The sequence below is a fragment of the Salmo salar genome, chromosome 14 (genome assembly GCF_965601325.2).
Source record: "Salmo salar chromosome 14, fSalSal1, whole genome shotgun sequence".
NCBI classification, from domain to species: domain Eukaryota; kingdom Metazoa; phylum Chordata; class Actinopteri; order Salmoniformes; family Salmonidae; genus Salmo; species Salmo salar.
Window position 1 is genome coordinate 62,255,522 of NC_138304.1, and position 21,215 is coordinate 62,276,736.

The following is a 21,215-nucleotide window of genomic DNA, read 5'->3' on the forward strand; positions in this document are numbered from 1 at the left end:
CACAAAAACCCAAACCACAGCTAAATGCAGCACTAACCTTTGATCTTCATCAGATGACACTCCTAGGACATTGTTATACAATACATGCATGTTTTGTTCAATCAAGTTCATATTTATATCAAAAAACAGCTTTTTACATTAGCATGTGATGTTCAGAACTAGCATACCCACCGAAAACTTCCGGTGAATTTACTAAAATACTCATCATAAGCGTTGACAAAATACATAACAATTATTATAAGAATTATAGATACAGAACTCCTTTATGCAATCGCTATGTCAGATTTTAAAATAGCTTTTCAGCAAAAGCACATTTTGCAATATTCTGAGTACATAGCTCAGCCATCACAGGCTAGCTATTCAGACACCCGCCAACTTCGGCGCTCACTAAACTCAGAATTACTATTAGAAAAATTGGATTACCTTTGCTGTTCTTCATCAGAATGCACTCCCAGGACTTCTACTTCAACAACAAACCGTTAGTTAGGATTCACTTCCTAAGGCTTCCACTAGATGTCAACAGTCTTTACAAAGTGGTTTGAGTCTTCTCCGGTAGAAACTGACCGAATGAGAGGCCTGGAAAGTTGGTCATAGGGGGAGGGCCATTACTACTATGACGCGGGCGCCCATGGGTACCCTTTCGTTCCGAAACGTTTAGTAAGACAATGCAATCGTTTTGCTTTTGCTGTAAAGCCTTTTTGAAATCGGACGTGGTTCGATTCAAGAGAGGTGTAGCTATAAAATGGTGTAAAATAGTCATGTTTGAGAAATTGAAGTTATAGCATTTATGAGGTATTTGTATTTCGCGCGACGCGATTCCACTGGCTGTTGACTAGGGTGGGACGCAAGCGTCCCAGGTTCCCAGAAAGGTTAAAAAGGAAAGAAGTTCCAGAAAGTAACTTTTAACAAGGCACGTCTGTTAATTGAAATGCATTCCAGGTGAAGGGTGGTTACTTTGAAGAATCTGAAAAATCTAAATATATTTTATAGATAATTTTTTTGGTTACTACGTGATTCCATATGTCATTTCATAGTTTTGATGTCTTAACTATTATTCTACAATGTAGAAAATAGTAAAAATAAAGATAAAATGTGTCCAAACTTTTGACTGGTTGTGTGTGTATGTGTGATATATATATTTTTTACAATGGCTCACCAGACGCAGACTAGGTATTTACCTTTTTAAAATCTTCATTCTTTCTTTAATGTATTAATTCCAGGTGATACTGCGTTTTATGGACTTCAAGCTGGACGGGACGGGCTACGGGGACTACGTCAAGGTGTATGACGGCTTGGAGGAGAACCCCCGCCTCCTACTTCGCGTCCTCACTGCCTTCGACTCCCGTGCCCCCGTCGCCGTGGTCTCGTCCTCGGGCCAGCTGCGCGTTCACTTCTATGCTGACAAGATCAACGCGGCAAGGGGCTTCAACGTCACCTACCAGGTAGGCATGAGTTAACCTCTTGGGGCTATGTGGGACGCTAGCGTGCCACCCGTGGTGCACCCTGTCAACAGCAGGTGCATTTCAAGAGCGGCAAATTTGAACCCAAATAAATGTCAAAATTCAAATTTTTCAAACATACAACTATCTTACACCCTTTGAAAGATAAACATCTCCTTAATCTAACCACGTTGTCAGATTTCAAAAAGGTTTTACGGCGAAAGCATAAAGTTAGATTATGTTAGGAGAGTACATTGACAATAGCTGTATGTAATGTTTTGTCAATTCAAAGACAGGCGTCACCAAAACCATAAAACCAGCTAAAATGATGCACTAACCTTTGACAATCTCCATCAGATGACACTCCTAGGACATTATGTTAGACAATACATGCATTTTTAGTTCTATCAAGTTCATATTTATATCCAAAAACAGCGGTTTACTATGGCGTTGATGTTCAGGAAATCATTTCCCTCCAATAACCGGCAGTCAAGTCAGCACCACAAATTAAATAATTAAAATTAGAAAACATTGGTAAAATATTATATTGTCATTTAAAGAATTATAGATTTACATCTCTTGAACGCAATCAACTTGCCAGATTTAAAAATAACCTTACTGGGAAATCACACTTTGCAATAATCTGAGCACTGCGCCCAGAAAAATACGCTTTGCGATACAGACAAACGACCATGTTGGAGAGATCTAAAATCGAAAATACTATGTAAATAATCCATTACCTTTGATTCTCTTCATCAGATGTCACTTCCAGGAATCCCAGGTCCATAACGAATGTAGTTTTGTTCAAAAAAGCTCATCATTTATATCCAAAAAGCTCCGTGTTGTTAGCACATGATCTAAGCCCGCCGGACTTCACTTCATGAACGAGGGGAAAAAATATATTTACGTTCGTTCAAACATGTCAAACGTTGTATAGCATAAATCATTACAGGTTAAACCAAAATTTCTCAGAATCGATCAGTTTCTATTGGTTTGGTTGCTAGGGCCAATTTAATTGATTCATCCAATAGTTCTCTTGGCAAAATATAGTAGGAGGTACTTACATCGTTGCACACTAGCTTCTGATTTATTGCAGGGGGAGAAAAGCTACACATAGTATAAAAATATATATACAGTAATCAAATCAAATGTTATTTGTAACGTGTGCCAAATACAACAGGTGTAGACCTTACAGTGAAATGCTTACTTACAAGCCCTTAACCAACAATGCAGTTTTAAGTTAAAAAAATTGAAGTAAAAAAAAAAAACATAATTAAAGAGCAGCAGTAAAATAACAGTATTGAGGCTATACACAGGGGTAACGGTACAGAGTCAATGTGCGGGGGCACTGGTTAGTCAAGGTAATTGAGGTAATATGTACATGTAGGTAGAGTTAAAGTAACTATGCATAGATAATAAACAGAGTAGCAGCAGCAGTAAATAGGCGGGGATGATGCAAATAGTCTGGGTAGCCATTTGATTAGCTGTTCAGGAGTTTTATGGCTTGGGGGTGGAAGCTGTTGAGAAGCCTTTTGGACCTAGACTTGGTGCTCCGGTACCGCTTGCTGTGTGGTAGCAGAGGGAACAATCTATGACTAGGCTGGGGTCTTTGACAATTTTTAGGGCCTTCCTCTGACACCGCCTGGTATAGAGGTCCTGATGGCAGGAAGCTCGGCCCCAGTAATGTACTGGTCCGTATGCACTATCCCTCTGTTGTGCCTAGCGTTCAAAGGCCGAGCAGTTTCCATACCAGGCAGTGATTCAACCAGACATGATGCTCTCAATGGTGCAGCTGTGGAACTTTTTTAGGATCTGAGGACCCATGCCAAATCTTTTCAGTCTCCTGAGGGGGAATAGGCTTTGTCGTGCCCTTTTCACGATTGTCTTAGTGTGTTTGGACCATGATAGTTTGTTGGTGATGTGGACACCAAGGAATTTGAAGCTCTCAACCTACTCCACTACAGCCCCGTCGATGAGAATGGGGGCATGCTTTGTCCTCCTTTTCCTGTAGTCCACAATCATCTCCTTTGTCTTGATCACGTTGAGGGAGAGGTTGTAGTCTTGGCCCCACATGGCCAGGACTCTGACCTCCTCCCTATAGGCTGTCTCATCATTGTCGGTGATCAGGCCTACCACTGTTGTCATCGGTAAACCTAATAATGGTGTTGGAGTCGTGCCTGGCCATGCAGTCATGAGTGAACAAGGGAGTACAGGAGGGGACTGAGCACGCACCCCTGAGGGGCCTCCGTGTTGAAGATCAGCATGGCGGATGTGTTGTTACCTACCCTTACCACCTGGGGGAGGCCCGTCAGGAAGTCCAGGATCCAGTTGCAGAGGGAGGTGTTTAGTCTCAGAGTCCTTAGCTTAGCAAATAAGGAGCTGTGGGAGGGGAAAAAAACTGACGAAACAGTTTGAGGGCACTATGGTGTTGAACGCTGAGCTGTAGTCAATGAATAGCATTCTCACATAGGTGTTCCTTTTGTCCAGGTGGGAAAGGGCAGTGTGGAGTGCAATAGAGATTTCATCATCTGTGGATCTGTTGGGGCGGTATGCAAATTGTAGTGGCTAAAGGGTTTCTGGGATAATGGTGTTGATGTGAGCCATGACCAGCCTTTAAAACCACTTCATGGCTACAGACTTGAGTGCTACGGGTCGGTAGTCATTTAGGCAGGTTACCTTAGTGTAGTTGGGCACAGGGACTATGGTGGTCTGCTTGAAACATGTTGGTATAACAAACTCAGTCAGGGACTAGTTGAAAATGTCAGTGAAGACAATTGCCAGTTGGTCAGCGCATGTTCGGTAATCCGACCTGGCCCTGCGGCCTAGTGAACGTTGACCTGTTTGAAGGTCTTACTCACATCGGCTGCAGAGAGCGTGATCACACACATGATTCAATCTTAGTCCTGAATTGATGCTTTGCCTGTTTGATGTTTCGTCGGAGGGCATAGGGGGATTTTTTATAACCTTACGGGTTAGCGTCCCGCTCCTTGAAAGCGGCAGCTCAACCCTTTAGCTCAGTGCAGATGTTGCCTGTAATCCATGGCTTCTGGTTGGGGTATGTACGTACAGTCACTGTGGGGATGACATCATCGATGCACTTATTGATGATGCCAGTGACTGATATGGTGTACTCCTCAATGCCAACATATTCCAGTCTGTGCTAGCAAAACAGTCCTGTAGCTTAGCATGTGCGTCATCTGACCGCTTCTTTGACTGAGTCATTAGTGCTTCCTGCTTTAGTTTTTGCATGTAAGCAGGAATCAGGAGGATAGAATTATGGTCAGATTTGCCAAATGGAGGGCAAGGGAGAGCTTTGTACACGTGTCTGTTTGTGGAGTAAAGGGGGGTCTAGTGTTTTTTTCCTCTGTTTGCACATTTAACATGCTGGTAGAAATTTGTTAAAATGGATTTAAGTTTCCCTACATGGAAGTCCCCGGCCACTAGGAGCGCCGCCTCTGGATATAAAGGTGAAATAAATAAAAAAATCAATGTGCCATTGGAACACAGGAGTGATGGTTGCTGATAATGGGCCTCTGTACGCCTATTTAGATATTACATTAAAAATCTGCCTTTTCCAGCCACAATAGTCATTTACAACATTAAGTGTCTACACCGTATTTATGATCAATTTCATGTTATTTTAATGGAAAATAAATGTGCTTTTCTTTCAAAAACAAGGACATTTCTAAGTGACCCCAAACTTTTGAACGGTAGTGTGTATATATATATTTTTATTTTTATTTTATTTATACAGGGGATCAACTCAGACCAAGGTCTCATTTGCAGTAGAGCCCGGTTTTCAATGCAAATAAAAAAATACATATGCACAAATACAGACACATATATTAAGACATATAGACATTAAGAACAATCACAATTAACATTTTAAAGATTAGAGATACATTTTTGCATTTCCCATGAGGCACCATAACATCCATTCTAAGAGCTTTTTGTAAATTGTTGCACTTCTAAGGTGCAGCATAGCTTGACACAACTGTGAGAAGCATTGGAGTCAACATGGGCCAGAATCCCCGTGGAACGCTTTCGACACCTTGTCGACCTTGTCTGACGAATTGAGGCTGTTATGAGGGCAAAAGGGGTGCAACTCCATATTAGGAAGGTGTTCCTAATGTGTTGTACACTCAGTGTATATAGTCAGAACAATATTATCAACATTATGTTTTCTCATAAACAAATAATCTCCTCACCACAGGGTAGAACAAGCGCATTTTCATTTCACCGATAGAATCAGGAAGTTTCGACTTTCTGTCTATTCATCTGCTCATAGTGTACCACAAGATCTCGCAGTCATAGCGAATGCACAACGGGCCAGAGAAGGACTGGCCCACACGAAGCTGTTTATTTCAGAGGCTGGAAAAAATGTCTTTATATATACACAAAACATTAGGAACACTTTTGCACCCCCTTTTGCACACAGAACAGCCTCAATTTGTCAGGGCATGGACTCTACAAGGTGTCGAAAGCATTCCACAGGGATGTTGACTCCATTGCTTCCCACAGTTGTGTCAAGTTGGCTGGATGTGTTTTGAGTAGAGGTCGACCGATTGATCGGCATGGCGTATTAACTAGGGCCAATTTCAAGTTTTCATAACAATCGGTAATCTGCATTTTTGGATGCCGATTACTTTGCAATCCACGAGGGGACTGTGTGGCAGGCTGACCACCTGTTACGCGAGTGCAGCAAGGAGCCAAAGTAAGTTGCTTGCTAGCATTAAACTTATCTTAGTTTTTTCTATCTTCACATAATCACTAGTTAATTACACATGGTTGATGATATTGCTAGTTTAACTAGCTTGTTCTGTGTTGCATATAATCAATGCGTTGCCTGTTAATTTATCATCAAATCACAACCTACTTCGCCCAAACGGGTGATTTAACAAAAGCGCATTCGCTAAATTTTTTTACTGAAAAGTGGTCCGTGCATATGTATTCACCCCCTTTGCTATGAGGCCCCTAAATAAGATCTGGTGCAACCAATTACCTTCAGAAGTCACATAATTAGTTAGATTGCACACACGTGGACTTTATTTAAGTGTCACATGATCGCAGTATATGTAGTCACCTGTTCTGAAAGGCCCCAGAGTCTGTAACACCACTAAGCAAGCGGCACTACCAAGCAAGTGGCACCACGAAGACCAAGGAGCTCGCCAAAAAGGGCAGGGACAAAGTTGTGGAGAAGTACAGATCAGGGTTGGGTTATTTAAAAAAAAAACAAATGAAACTTTGAACATCCCACGGAGCACCATTAAATCCATTATTAAAAAATTGAAAGAATATGGCACCACAAACCTGCCAAGAGAGGGTTGGCCATCAAAACTCAGGGACCAGGCAAGGGGGGCATTAATCAGAGAGGCAACAAAGAGACCAAAGATAACCCTGAAGGAGCTGCAAAGCTCCACAGCGGAGATTGGAGTATCTGTCCGTAAAACCACTTTAAGCCGTACACTCCACAGAGCTGGGCTTTACGGAAGAGGCATTGCTTAAAGAAAAAAATAAGCAAACAGGTTTGGAGTTCGCCGAAAGGCGTGTGGAGACTCCCCAAACATATGGAAGAAGGTACTCTGGTCAGATGAAACTAAAATGTAGCTTTTTGGCCATCAAGGTAAACGCTATGTCTGGCGCAAACCCAACACCTCTCATCACCCCGAGAACACCACCCCCACAGTGAAGCATGGTGGTGGCAGCATCATGCTGTGGGGGTGTTTTTCATCGGCTGGGACTGGGAAACTGGTCAGAATTGAAGGAATGATGGATGGCTTGAAATACAGGGAAATTCTTGAGGGAAACCTGTTTTAGTCTTTGAGATTTTAGACTGGGACTGAGGTTCACCTTCCAGCAGGACAATGACCCTGAGCATACTGCTGAAGCAACACTCGAGTGGTTTAAGGGGAAACATTTAAATGTCTTGGAATGGCCTAGTCAAAGCCCAGACCTCAATCCAATTGAGAATCTGTGGTATGACTTAAAGATTGCTGTACACCAGCAGAACCCATCCTACTTGTAGGAGCTGGAGCAGTTTTGCCTTGAAGAATAGGCAAAAATCCCAGTGGCGAGATGTGCCAGGCTTATAGAGACATACCCCCAATAGACTTGCAGCTGTAATTGCTGCAAAAGGTGGCTCTACAAAGTATTGACTTTGGGGGGGTTGAATATTTATGCACACAAGTTCAGTTTTTTGGTCTTTTCACAAGAAAATATAATTTTTCATCTTCAAAGTGGTAGGCATGTTGTGTAAATCAAATGATACAAACCCCCCAAAAATGTGTTTTAATTCCAAGTTGTAAGAAAACAAAATAGGAAAAATGCCAAGGTTATGAATACTTTCGCAAGGCGGCACTGTAGCAGATAGGAACATCGCTAAAAGACGTCCAATGGCTCTATTGAACAAGGACAACCATATCTGCACACACACAAATGTGTAGTGCGATTAGTATAACAGAGGCCTCACGAAATGCCATAAAGCAGGACTACTTTCGTTTTCTGATCTCGTCCACCCCATCAGTACACCGTATTGTTGTCATCGGGTGTATCGTTCGGTGCACAAAACCCAGACCCGCTGCCTTTGTGGCCAATTATGTGTAAAACACATCTCACTGACCTAGAAGTTCTTCGGACAAGATCAAAAGAAACCCAGAGTCATATGTTTGTGAAATTTCCCTTTTAAGCCCTCCCTTGAAAATATCACTAAGCTTTCTTTGCTTTTTCGGTTTCTTGATTTTGGAATCGTTACGGACACCCTCGATCAACTACTTAATGAAATCTACCTCATCTCTCCTGCCAGGTGGACGGTTTTTGTCTGCCTTGGGAGATCCCGTGTGGGGGCAACTGGGGCTGCTACACGGGGCAGCAGCGCTGCGACGGTTACTGGCACTGCCCCAATGGCCGTGACGAGGTCAACTGCAGCATCTGCCAGGAGGATGAGTTCCCCTGCTCCAGGAACGGCGCCTGCTACCCGCGCTCGGACCGCTGCAACTACCAGAACCGCTGCCCCAACGGCTCGGACGAGAAGAACTGCTTCTTCTGCCAACCGGGCAACTTCCATTGCAAGAACAACCGCTGTGTGTTCGAGAGCTGGGTGTGCGACGCGCAGGACGACTGCGGCGACGGGAGCGACGAGGAGAGTTGTCCGGTCATCGTGCCCACACGGGTCATCACGGCGGCAGTTATAGGAAGTCTCATTTGTGGCCTGCTGCTGGTCATCGCCCTGGGCTGCACCTGCAAACTTTACTCCCTCCGGATGTTTGAGCGCAGGTAATAAACTTAGACCCCATGCTATTACCCTTGTTATTAAACAATTATACGGTCCCAAATAGTCATAAGACTTTGTTTCTGTCTGTGTGGTTTGCTATGACAGCTTTAGTATGTCTCACACATACTTTGAGAGATGATTGGTAATCCAGACTAGTCTTTAGGCCTTTATAAATGCTTTCTTTGGATTCATGTAGCTAGTTAGCTCTCTAATTTTTGTCTTTGATCTTCATCAAAAAAGATTAACTTTGAAATGCCATTTCTCAAGTCCCTCTAACTGATCTGGTGTGTGTGTGAGTTTACTCCAGTCCTTTGAGTCCCTCTAACTGGTTGTTTCCCCAGGTCATTTGAGACCCAGCTGTCCAGGGTTGAGGCTGAGCTCCTGAGGAGGGAGGCTCCCCCGTCGTATGGCCAGCTAATCGCCCAGGGCCTTATACCCCCGGTGGAGGACTTCCCTGTCTGCTCTGGCAACCAGGCAAGTCTATATCTAGATCACACTGCCCTCTCTTGTTCTCCTCAGAAGATGTGATCCTCTTATCCATACATGACTTACGCTTAATTCTGTGTTAAGAGTGCACATTTCAAGTAAGGCTGTGAATGCCTATCTTTGACATAGGATTGTTGACACCAAGGATCAACTGTGTAATATCTAACAACCGGACCTCTGTAACAAAAGAGATGTTGAAGAAGTTAAACTGTGATTCATTGTGAGGAAGTTATTTTTAACTTCCTTCTGAAGCACTGTGAATGAGTTATATCAGTGACTGTGATTGTATAGTTAAACACTAACTGCTTCATGGGGACTATTATGGCCTTTTACAGTATATAGTAAGGTTTATACAGTGCATTTGGAAAATATTCAGACTTGAAATCATTGGGCACTTTAATAAATGGAGCACTAGTCACTCTAATAATGTTTACATATCTTGCATTACTCACATATATATATATATATATATATATGGTGAACTTACTAAATGAAATGAGAGTTTGACTGTGTGATAATAGGTTGCTTCTTGCGTAAATATTTTCTGTCTGGAAATATATATATATATATATTGCATCTTAGCCTATGCCGCTCTGTCATTGCTCATCCATATATTTTTATATTCTTATTCCATTCCTTCACTTAGATTTGTGTGTATAAGGTAGTTGTTGTGGAATTGTTAGATATTGCAGCACTGTCGGAACTAGAAGCATTTCACTACACTCGCAATAACATCTGCTAACTATGTGTATGTGACTAAAACAATTTGATTTGATTTTGATTTGAGAACCCTTCCCCTTTTCCACATTTAGTTACATTTTAGAATAAGGCTGTAACGTATTAAATAAATGTTTTCCTCATCAATCTACACACAATACCCCCTAATGACAAAGCGAAAACAGGTTTTTAGAAATGTTTGCAAATCTATTTAAAAAAACAAAGCACATACCTTATGTAAATAAGTATTCAGACCCTTTGCTATGAGACTTGAAATTGAGCTCAGGTGCATCCTATTTCCGTTGATCATCCTTGATGTTTCTACAGCTTGATTGGAGTCCACCTGTGGTAAATTCTATTTATTGGACATGATTTGGAAAGGCACACACCTGTCTATATAAGGTCCCACAGTTGACATTGCATGTCAGAGCAAAAACCAAGCCATGAGGTTGAAGGAATTGTCCACAGAGCGCCGAGACAGGATTGTGCCGAGGCACAGATCTGGGGAAGGGTACCAAAATATTGATGCAGCACTGAACACAGTGGTCTCCATCATTCTTAAATGGAAGAAGTTTGGAACCACCAAGATTCACCTTCCAACACGACAACGACCCTAAGCACACAGCCAAGACAACACAGGAGTGGCTTCGGGACAAGTCTCAATGTCCTTGAGTCGCCCAAACTTGAACCCGATTGAACATCTCTGGAGAGACCTGAAAATAGCTGGCAGCGACGCTCCCCATCCAATCTGACAGAGCTTAAGAGGCTCTGCAGAGAAGAATGGGAGAAACTTGTGGCGTGATACCCCAAATAAACTGCTGTAATCAGTGCCAAAGGTACTTCAACAAAGTACTAAGTAAAGGGTCTGAATACTCTTGTAAACGTGATATTTCAGTTTTTTTATTAGTAAAATTTGTTAAAAAAAAAGTTTTTGCTTCGTCGTTATGGGGATTGATGAGGGGGGAAAATGATTTAATCAATTTTAGAATAAGGCTGTAACATAAAGTGGGAAAAGTCAAGGGGTCTGAATACTTTCCAAATGCACTGTATAGTAAGGTTTATTTGAGCTTGTACACATTCACAGCTGAATTACAGTATATAGACCAAAAGAAAAGTAAGATTTTAGGCGAAAATTAAGAGTTAATTAAAGTAGTTCGGGACTGCACCGCTTGCTCCTATACCCTCCTTTTTCTTAATATTCAGTAGTTTCCACAACCAAGTAAAATGTCTTCCACAGATCTGACTTCCCCTTTCCCTCCTGAGCAACCACTAAATAAAATCAAATCAAAGTTTATTTGTCACGTGTGCCGAATACAAAAGGTGTAGACCTTACAGTGAAATGCTTACTTACAGGCTCTAAACAATAGTGCGAAAAGGTGTGTGTGTGTGTGTGTGTGTGTGTGTGTGTGTGGGTAAGTAAAGAAATAAAACAACAGTAAAAAGACATTTGAAAATAAGAGTAGCAAGGCTATATACAGACACCGGTTAGTCAAAGTTAGTGACTATGCATATAAGATTAACAGAGTAGCGGGGGGGCAGGGGGAGGGCATACAATGCAAATAGTCCGGGAAACCATTTGGTTACATGTTCAGGGGTCTTATGGCTTGGGGGTAAAAACTGTTGAGAAGCCTTTTTGTCCTAGACTTGGCACTCCGGTACCGCTTGCCATGCGGTAGTAGAGAGAACAGTCTATGACTGGGGTGGCTGGGGTCTTTGACAATTTTCAGGGCCTTCCTCTGACACCGCCTGGTGTAGAGGTCCTGGTTGGCAGGCAGCTTTGCCCCTGTGATGTACTGGGCCATACGCACTACCCTCTGAAGTGCCTTGCGGTTGGAGGCCGAGCAATTACCATACCAGGCAGTGATGCAACCGGTCAGGATGCTCTCGATGTAGCAGCTGTAGAACTATTCACCCGTTTCAAGTTTATTTTTCACATCCTCCACATCCATGTTGCTGTCATGTGTTACGATGTTCGGAATTTATTGAAGGGACCTATGGCGGTCAGGCCCTGTTGGTCACATGCATGCAATGTTTCACTTAAAGAGAGCAAGGGTTGAGGGGATAGACAATGTTTTTCCTAAACAAATGAGGGATTTCGGTAAAATAGCTTTTCAGTCAAAGAAACATTTAAGAAACAAAATGGCTGAAATTATGTTGTAGCTTCAAAACGGACAGCGCGATAAACACTTGCTGTGCAACATTTTTTTTTAACACAGCATGGCCATCGGGCTCCCTCTTGAGTCATTTGTGTGTCCTTAATTATTTAAACAAACAGTGCACTTTAAAATTTCAATCAATTGGTCAAAAGAACAGTCAACCAAGATTTTTCTTTTTTGTCAGGGTCAGCCCTTCAGGAGTATGATGTTTATTGTCGTCTGTAATAGGCTGGGTTACTGTAAAGGACTTTGTCACAACTGTGGTTTTTAAAAAGGGCTTTATTATTTGATTGATTGATGATACTAACAGTTTTGCTGTTCTCTCTGTATGTGGTCCAGGTGTCTGTGTTGGAGAGCCTGAGGTTGGCGGTTCGCTCCCAGCTGGGTTTCACCTCCATCTGCCTGCCCACATCCGGTCGCCACAGCAACATCTGGCGACGCCTCTTCAACTTCACACGCTCACGGCGGTCCGGCTCGCTGGCCCTGGTGTCTGCTGACGCCGAGGATCAGAACACCAGCAGCGGTAACGGCGGTAGTTCGGTCCGCGAGCCCGAAAGGACTGAACCCCACCGGGGTCTGCTGCCCCTCGATTCGGACGATACAGATACGGAGAGCGAGCGCCGGGACGTCCCCGGGGCCATGGGGGGCCTTGTAGCCCCCCTCCCCGCAAAGACCCCTCCAGCAACCGCAGTGGAGGCCATCTCGGTGTCGACGAGCTCCACCACCCCAGCCCCTCTGCCCAGCAGCAGGAACAGGCACAGGGCCAGCCCAGGAGTGGTGGAGACCCACACCATGGACACCCCAGGGGGAGAGGCAGCAGAGCCTCAGTGTGCTTTGGTCGGGAGGAGCCAGCTGAGCAGTGCTCTGAACCGGGTCACCCGCACCCTGCGCTGGGTACGTTTCTCCCTGGGCCGCTCCGGAGACTCTTCAGGTGGGGCGACCCACAATCACAGCCCTCTTAGGCACCTAGAGCATGGAGCTGGGACCAGGGAGGACGAAGACGACGTGGAGCTGCTCATCCCCTTGTCGGATGCTGCCTCGGACACGGACTCCACAAACGAGGCCTCCAGGCTCCTCAACCTGGAGTTAGGCCCTGATCAGGCTGCCTGCCGCCTATCATCCCCAGCCTCCCTTGGGTCAGGCCGGGTATCCCTGGGCCGGGACGGGCCCTGTGAACACTGTAACATAGTTCACACTGCACAGATCCCAGACACCTGTCTGGAGGCCACAGGCAAGACGGAGACCAATGGTGATGACGAGTTACTGCTGCTCTGCTAATAGCTAATAGTATGACTCAACTGACTGTCAACATGGGCCTTCCCTGTCAAAGCTTGCCATTTCTTTTCTCTGGGATTTCAGGGGGTTCCGAAGGGGAGACAATGTCATTTTTATTCCCCTTTTTAAGATGTTTAAGTCAAGTGTTTTTTGAAAAGCCTGTAGTTCGTACTGTATTAGTCTTCTTTCTGTATTTATCAGATGGCACGATCTCGCCCAACCTCCACCCTCTTCCAGTTCGACTTTTCCCTTGGGAGTTCCAACTCAGCCTAGGGACTGGGAAGGAGCACCAGCAGCGGTAATGCCAGTGGTAACGGCGGCTCGAACTACTCAACCTTGACTTTGTCTAGTTGAGGAAAAGTTGAACGGCCTCCATACAATGCAGCCACAGCAGCTGCCATTCTGTTCCTCTTCTTCTCAGTAATTTGGCATTAAGCAGAATAAATAAGATGCCTTTTTATGTTTAAGAATTATCTTACGAGATACAACTATAGAGTACAGACAAAATTAAGATCTAGAGCCTGTGAAAAGCTGGACGAGATTTAAAGATGTCTGTCAGATTTATTTAATGTCAGTTCCTTCTCCTTCACCATAGGGAATCTGAGGGTGAGGGCTCTTGAGTATCTGCGGCTTATCTTGTGATGGTATTTTTATTTCAGTTCAGTGGGAGGCAGTGTAACTCCTTTCCTATTGAAAGGTACTGATGTGTTCTCAACGCGTGATCATGGCAAGAGCATTTTATAAAAAGGAAAATTTAATTGCAAATAACCTTTTTCTAAAAACAAATCATTTTAAAATGCTACAGATGTTTGTTGTATTTATTGTTTTCGTAACCTCAATGTTTTGGTACTGAGAATACTTGTGACTGTATATTTATTTTAATTCCACTAGCTGTTACTTGAGAAGATGCATGTAGGCCGTCATTGTAAATAAGAATTTGTTCTTAACTGACTTGCCTAGTTAAATTAAGGTTCAATGAAAAATTAATGTAAAAAATTGCTATTTTTTGTAAAAGTGATATGGTGTTGGGGGAAAAAAGTATATAAACTTAATTGTTTACTGCATGAAGAAAATATAAAGCATTCATCCTGCTAACTTGCTTGTTTCTTCTTTGGGATATGAGGTGACATTTATAATACTCAAAGTCAACTAAACATTGTGGTTAAAGAATTCAGGACAATTGTTTGCACCTGTAGCGCTATGCCAGAATAAAACTATTATTATAAGGGCCATCAACAGTACCTAGTAATGCTGTATACTACTAGAAAGGTCAAATCTTGAGCTTTCAGGTGATTTTTATTCATTTCATATGCTACGAACAACCTATTCATGAAAATTGGTGAAAAAGGCATGGCTTATTTTTTAATAATCTACATATATTTACAATCAACTTTACAAATTACGTCCTTACTGTAATAATTCATCTAACTAGTTTGTAGGGAAAGGTAGCTTTTCTTTTCAGGGGCACTGATTGCATTTGTTCTTGTCTTCCTCACCTCCTCAACCACACAGAGTTGGCTAACAACTCCACAAATTGTTTCACATCTACAATTTTTTTTAATTAAATTAGATATGGAACTAGTTGCGGAAGGTTCTTAGCTTTCCAACACTGTGCTGCAAATGTGTGAAGTATCCTTCTGCCAAAGGTTGACGGACAGTTCGACCAGCGAATTAAAAGTTTAGGCGGAACTTCCCAGCCTCCGATGGCTGTAGATACAGTGCATTCGTACCTTTTCCCTTTTTGTTAAAAATAAAAACATATGTAAATAAGATAAGTATTTTGACTCTGCTTTGAGAATTGAAATCGAGCTCAGGTGCATCCTGTTTCCATTGATCATCCTTGAGATGTTTGTACAACTTGATTGGAGTCCATCTGTGGTAAATTCAAATTATTTGGAAAGGCACACACCTGTTAATATAAGGTCCCACAGTTGACAGTGTATGTCAGAGAAAAAACCAAGCCATGAGGTCGAAGGAATTGTCCGTAGTGCTGCAAGACTGGATTGTCGGCACAGCTCTGGGGAAGGGTACCAAAGAATGTTCAGCAGTATTGAAGCTCCCAAAGAACACAGTGGCCTCCATCATTCTTAAGTGGAAGAAGTTTGGAACCACCAAGACTCTTCCTAGAGCTGGCCACCCGGCCAAACTGAGCAAGAAGGGCCTTGGTCAGGAATTTGCAAACATTTCTAAAAAACTGTTTTTGCTTTGTTGTTATGGGGTATTGTGTGTAGATTGATTAGAAAAACAAAACAATTGAATACATTTTAGAATAAGGCTGTAATGTAACAAAATGTGGAAAAAGTCATGAGGTCTAAATTCTTTCTGAAATCAGGGACTTAACTGGTTTTAATGTATGGCTGAATGTATTTAATGTGTGGCTGAAAATGTAGGCCTTATGCACTGCCTGTACTGTAAGTTGCTTTGGATGTGAGCCAATAAGTAAACTTTGGTTTGGTGTATGCTTTGTTTAGCCAATGTTCCATATGACATGTCATAGGCCTACAAGCTAGTATACTGGTGCATAATAAAGTCTGGGTCACATCTATCTAAATGTAGTCAATTTAACAGCAGCAGCAAAAAACACTCAGAGGGAAAAGTCAATGTCCAGTTCCAACTATGGGCAGGGACCAAAAATCGGCCCAGGCATTTTTTCCCCCTTAAGGTCCCCAGACCGGTAAATGTTTTTCCTCAAGGCTGCCATTAGCCAAGTAATGATCATTTTATGCAAAACCCCTTATTTTGACAGGCCCACAGGGCTAAAGATGAACCAACCCATCTGGCATTTGCCAGAATTTCCCTATGGCCAGAACACCCCTGACTCTGGGACATGTCCTCTGTTAAAAAAAAGCTAGGCTTGGGTACATGAACCTCTAGTTCCTGTCCCTTTGATATGCTACCAACACAGTGTATTGAGTGCATTTTTTGTAGTTGTTGCTGTACAACCTTAATATTGTATGACAGAACAGACTCGGGCAGCTGGCATTTGAGTACTCTGTACGTTAGCCTGGTCATGATGCATGCATACTGTGGGACGATATCTACTGCTCTCTAGTGGTAGGACACAAAAAACAGTTCGTTGAATACAAATCAGAGAAAGAGCAATACTATGCTCTCTTATGGAGGGACCTCAGAATCAGCAGATCTATCATATGAACAGGAGTTGAAGGATACATTCTGATATGTTTAAACAATTGCATTGTGAAACCAAAATGTATGCCCAGGAGCCCCCATTGATTTTGTTGAGTCAATCAGGTTTCATATGGACAACACATGGCAAAATGTGTAGAATTGCAGGAAATTCACTTTAAAACTGTCCTCCCCATTGAGACCAGGGTCTCATTCTCAAGGGAGCCCTGTGAACATGAACACACAATTCAATACAAGATTAAGAAAAATAACATCAACACAACACAGTATGTACAACTAGGTTAATCAAAACAAACACAATTATCACATTATCTTCCTCAAAATGTATTGGGGACCAGTGAGTCCAGATTCAAGGGGGCCTGAAGAAGGCTATTCCATGAGCTGCAGGCATAAAAACTAAAAGCATTTTTGCCCAGCTCAGTGGAGACCAGCGGGACCTCTAGAACAAGACAGTCCAGAGAACGGGTCTGAAAATTGCTGGAGCTCCAATTAATACGTGACCTGAAGAACTGCTTTATATACAAAAAGTAGCCAATGCTGGGCGATGTGTATGAACTTTGTCCCAAGTGATAAAATATAGTGCTGAGCTATAGACTGAGTCAAAAGGTTTTAAAACGGAGGCTTCCGCCTACATGTAGATTATCACCATAATCAAGTACTGGCAGAAGCATTGCTTGAACAATCTTCTTTCTACTTTCCAAAGTGAGGCAAGATGTATTTCTATAAGAAAAACCAATCTTAATTCTCAGGTTTTTTGTCCATTTTTAATGTGTGTTTTAAAATATTTGATCGCCAATCCAAATACCCAAGTATTTATAATGGGGAACTTGCTCAGTTTGGGCTTTCTTTAATCTACAGGTCCTCAGGGTCAATATTATGAGACATAGAGAACAAAATAAATGTGGTTTTATTAGCATTGAGCACTAGTTTAAGATCAGTAAGCGATTTATGAATTGAGTCAAAACCATGTTGAAGGTCGTGAATGGCCTGCTGTACTAAGGGAGGCACAGAAGTAAATAATGTATCATCCGCGTAGAGATGAATGTTACAGGTTTTGACAGAGACCAATATTATTCATGACTGGAATGAATTGCCAAAATCGCTGAAGCTGGAGACTTATATTTTCCTCACTAACTTTAAACATCAGCTATCTGAGCAGCTAACCGTTCACTGCAGCTGTACATAGCCCATCTGTAAATAGCCCAACCAATCTACCTACCTCATCCCCATATTGTTTTAATTTACTTTTCTGCTCTTTTGCACACCAGTATTTCTACTTGCACATCACCATCTGCTCATCTATCACCCCAGTGTTAATTTGCTAAATTGTAATTGCTTCGCTACTATGGCCTTACCTCCTCACGCCATTTGCACACACTGTATATAGCCTTTATATTTTCTTCTATTGTTATTGACTGTACGATTCTTTATTCCATGTGTAACTCTGTGTTGTTGTTTGTGTTTGCACTGCTTTGATTTATCTTGGCCAGGTCGCAGTTGTAAATGAGAACTTGTTCTCAACTAGCTTACCTGGTTAAATAAAGGTGAAATAAAAAAAATGTAATGTATATAAACAGAGAAAGAGAACAGGGCGCAAAATCGACACCTGCGGCATACCTTTCATATTATTGAGGAACATACATTTGATACCATCAGTAAGCACACATTGTGCTCTGTTCATTAAATAGTTATTGAACCAATTGCAAGATGCCTGATCTAGGCCTATCTCAGACCTTTGAACAAGTAAGAAATGGCCATCTGTATCAAGCGCCTTCGACAAGTCAATAAATAAGGAAACGTTAATTTTTATGGTCTATACAATATCATCATCTAAGACAGGTGTAGCAGTTGAAACAGTGCTATGTCCACGTCTAAAACCAGATTTGTTCTCATTAAGAATAGAATGAGAAGTTAAACAACTACTAAGCTGAGAGTTGGCCAGGGTCTCAAACTTTGGCAAGCAAAATAGCTTGGAAATTGGACAATAGTTATCCAAGTCAGAAGGATCTCTGCCTTTGTGTAGGGGAGGACTTGTGCCGTTTTCCAGATCTTAGGGAAAACCCCATGAACAAGTGTTGAGTGAAAAATATTGGTTTATGATTCTGCAATGAGTGGGGCAGAAAGAAAAAAGGGATCAAGTGAGTCCGCCCCAGTGGATTTTTTACATCAATATTCAATAAGGTACTTAGGACATCAAATGGTTAAAATGAAAATTATAAATGTGTCATTCTCTGCAGCCTGACTCGGGGTGAGTAAAGGACTCCCTTTGCTGGGATCAGTGTTTTCAGAAGCTATTTTATTAAATAAGTGGCGTGCTGAGGCAAAGTGGTTAAACCTGTTAAGGATAGGGGGCAGTATTTTCACGTTCGGATGAAAAACGTGCCCAAATTAAACTGCCTGCTACTCAGACTCAGAAGGTAGGATATGTATATTATTAGTAGATTTGGATAGAAAACACTCTGAAGTTTGTAAAACTGTTTGAATGATGTCTGTGAGTATAACAGAACCCATATGACAGGCAAAAACCTGAGAAAAATCCAACCAGGAAGTGGGAAATCTGAGAATTGTAGTTTTTCTTTTGAATCCCTATCGAAACTACAGTGTCTGTGGGGTCACGTTGCACTTCCCAAGGCTTCCATTGGCTGTCAACAGCCTTTAGAAACTTGTTTCATCCTTCTCCTGTTACTGGGCAGAGATTAGGAGCTCAGTCAATCAGTGGACTGCCTGAGGACAAAGGACTTGGTTATGCGCAAGCACGCGAGCACGCCGTTCCTTCTTTTTCTTCTGGAATGAATTCGCTATTGTCCGGTTTTAATATTATCGACGTTTTATGTTAAAAAGACCCTAAGGATTGATTGTAAACAACGTTTGACATGTTTCTACGAACGGTAATGGAACATTTAGACTTTTCGTGTCTGGATTTACGCTCGCGCGTTATGCCTTTGGATAGTGATCTGAACGCGCGAACAAAAGGAGGTATTTGGACATAAATATGGAGTATTTCGAACAAAACTAACATTTCTTGTGGAAGTAGGAGTCCTGGGAGTGCATTCTGACGAAGATCAGCAAAGGTAAGTGAATATTTATAATACTAATTCTGAGTTTAGTTGACTCCAGAACTTTGCAGGTATCTGTATAGCTTGCTTTGATGGTTGAGCTCTGTACTCAGAATATTGAAAAATGTGCTTTCGCCGTAAAGCTATTTTGAAATCTAACACAGCGGTTGCATTAAGGAGAAGTGTATCTATAATTCTTTCAATAACTGTTGTAAAGTTTATCAACGTTTATGATGAGTATTTTTGTAAATTGATGTGCTCATTCACAGGAAGTTTTGGGTGGCAATACATTTTCTGAACATCACGCGCCAATGTAAAATGGGGTTTTTGGATATAAATATGAACTTTATCTAACAAAACATACATGTATTGTCTAACATTGAGTCCTGGGAGTGTCATCTGATGAAGATCGTCAAAGGTTAGTAATTTATTTTAGCTGTATTTCTGGTTTTTGTGATGCCTCTCCTTGCTTGGAAAATGGCTGTGTGGTTTTCTTGTCAAGTTGATGTCCTAATATAATTGTATCTTTAAAATGCTGTATAATACTTGTATGTGTGAGAAATTTGAATTATGAGATTTTATTTTTTATTTGGCGCTGTGCTATTTCACTGGCTGTTGTCAAATCGATCCCGGTAACGGGATTCACGTGTTAACCTGTTTGGGATAGGGGGCAGTATTTGCACGGCCGGATAAAAAACGTACCCGATTTAAACTGGTTACTACTCTTGCCCAGAAACGAGAATATGCAAATAATTAGTAGATTTGGATAGAAAATTTGTGGTCCTTCTGTTGCCTCTCTATCGAAATTACAGTATCTGTGCTGTTACGTGACACTTCCTAAGGCTTCCATTGACTCTCTAAAGCCGCCAGAAAGTGGATTGGGGTGTCTGCTGTCTCTGGGCAAAGTATAGGAGCTCTGTTTGTCAGTGGACTGCCTAGGGACAGTGAGACTGGAGATGTGCGTTCACGAGACTTGGCCATTTTTTGTCTTTCCATCTTTGAATGAATACAACGTTGTCCGGTTGAAATATAATCGCTATTTTACGAGAAAAATCGCATAAAAATGTATTTTAAACAGCGCTTGACATGCTTCTAAGTTGCGGTAATGGAACATTTTGAATTTTTTTGTGTCGATATGCGCTCGCGCGTTACCCTTTGGATAGTGACCTGAACGCACGAACAAAACAGGTGTATTTGGATATAAATATGGATTATTTGGAAACAAAACAACATTTGTTGTTGAAGTAGAAGTCCTGGGAGTGCATTCTGACGAAGAACAGCAAAGTTAATCCAATTTTTCTAATAGTAATTCTGAGTTTAGTGAGCCCCAATGTTGGCGGGTGTCTGAATAGCTAGCCTTGATGGCCGAGCTATATCCTCAGAATATTGCAAAATGTGCTTTTGCCGAAAAGCTATTTTAAAATCTGACATAGCGATTGCATAAAGGAGTTCTGTATCTATAATTCTTTAAATAATTTATGTATTTTGTCAACGTTTATGATGAGTAATTTAGTAAATTCACCGGAAGTTTTCGGTGGGTATGCTAGTTCTGAACATCACATGCTAATGTAAAAATCTGTTTTTTGATATAAATATTAACTTGATTGAACAAAACATGCAGGTATTGTATAACATCATGTCCTAAGAGTGTCATCTGATGAAGATCATC

General features: G+C 41.9%; 1 protein-coding gene across 1 annotated transcript in view; it reads left to right on the forward strand.

The window, feature by feature from the left end:
* Window positions 1-14,438, forward strand: part of LOC106569782 (low-density lipoprotein receptor-related protein 12) — a 46,555-nt gene extending 32,117 nt beyond the window's left edge. The window contains exons 7-10 of the mRNA XM_045694584.2: window positions 1,221-1,442; window positions 8,242-8,711; window positions 9,051-9,183; window positions 12,408-14,438. Of these exons, the coding sequence (XP_045550540.1) occupies window positions 1,221-1,442; window positions 8,242-8,711; window positions 9,051-9,183; window positions 12,408-13,346 (1,764 nt within the window). The 3' untranslated portion in view covers window positions 13,347-14,438. The remainder of the gene's footprint in view (window positions 1-1,220; window positions 1,443-8,241; window positions 8,712-9,050; window positions 9,184-12,407) is intronic.
* The last annotated feature ends 6,777 nt before the right edge of the window (window positions 14,439-21,215 follow it).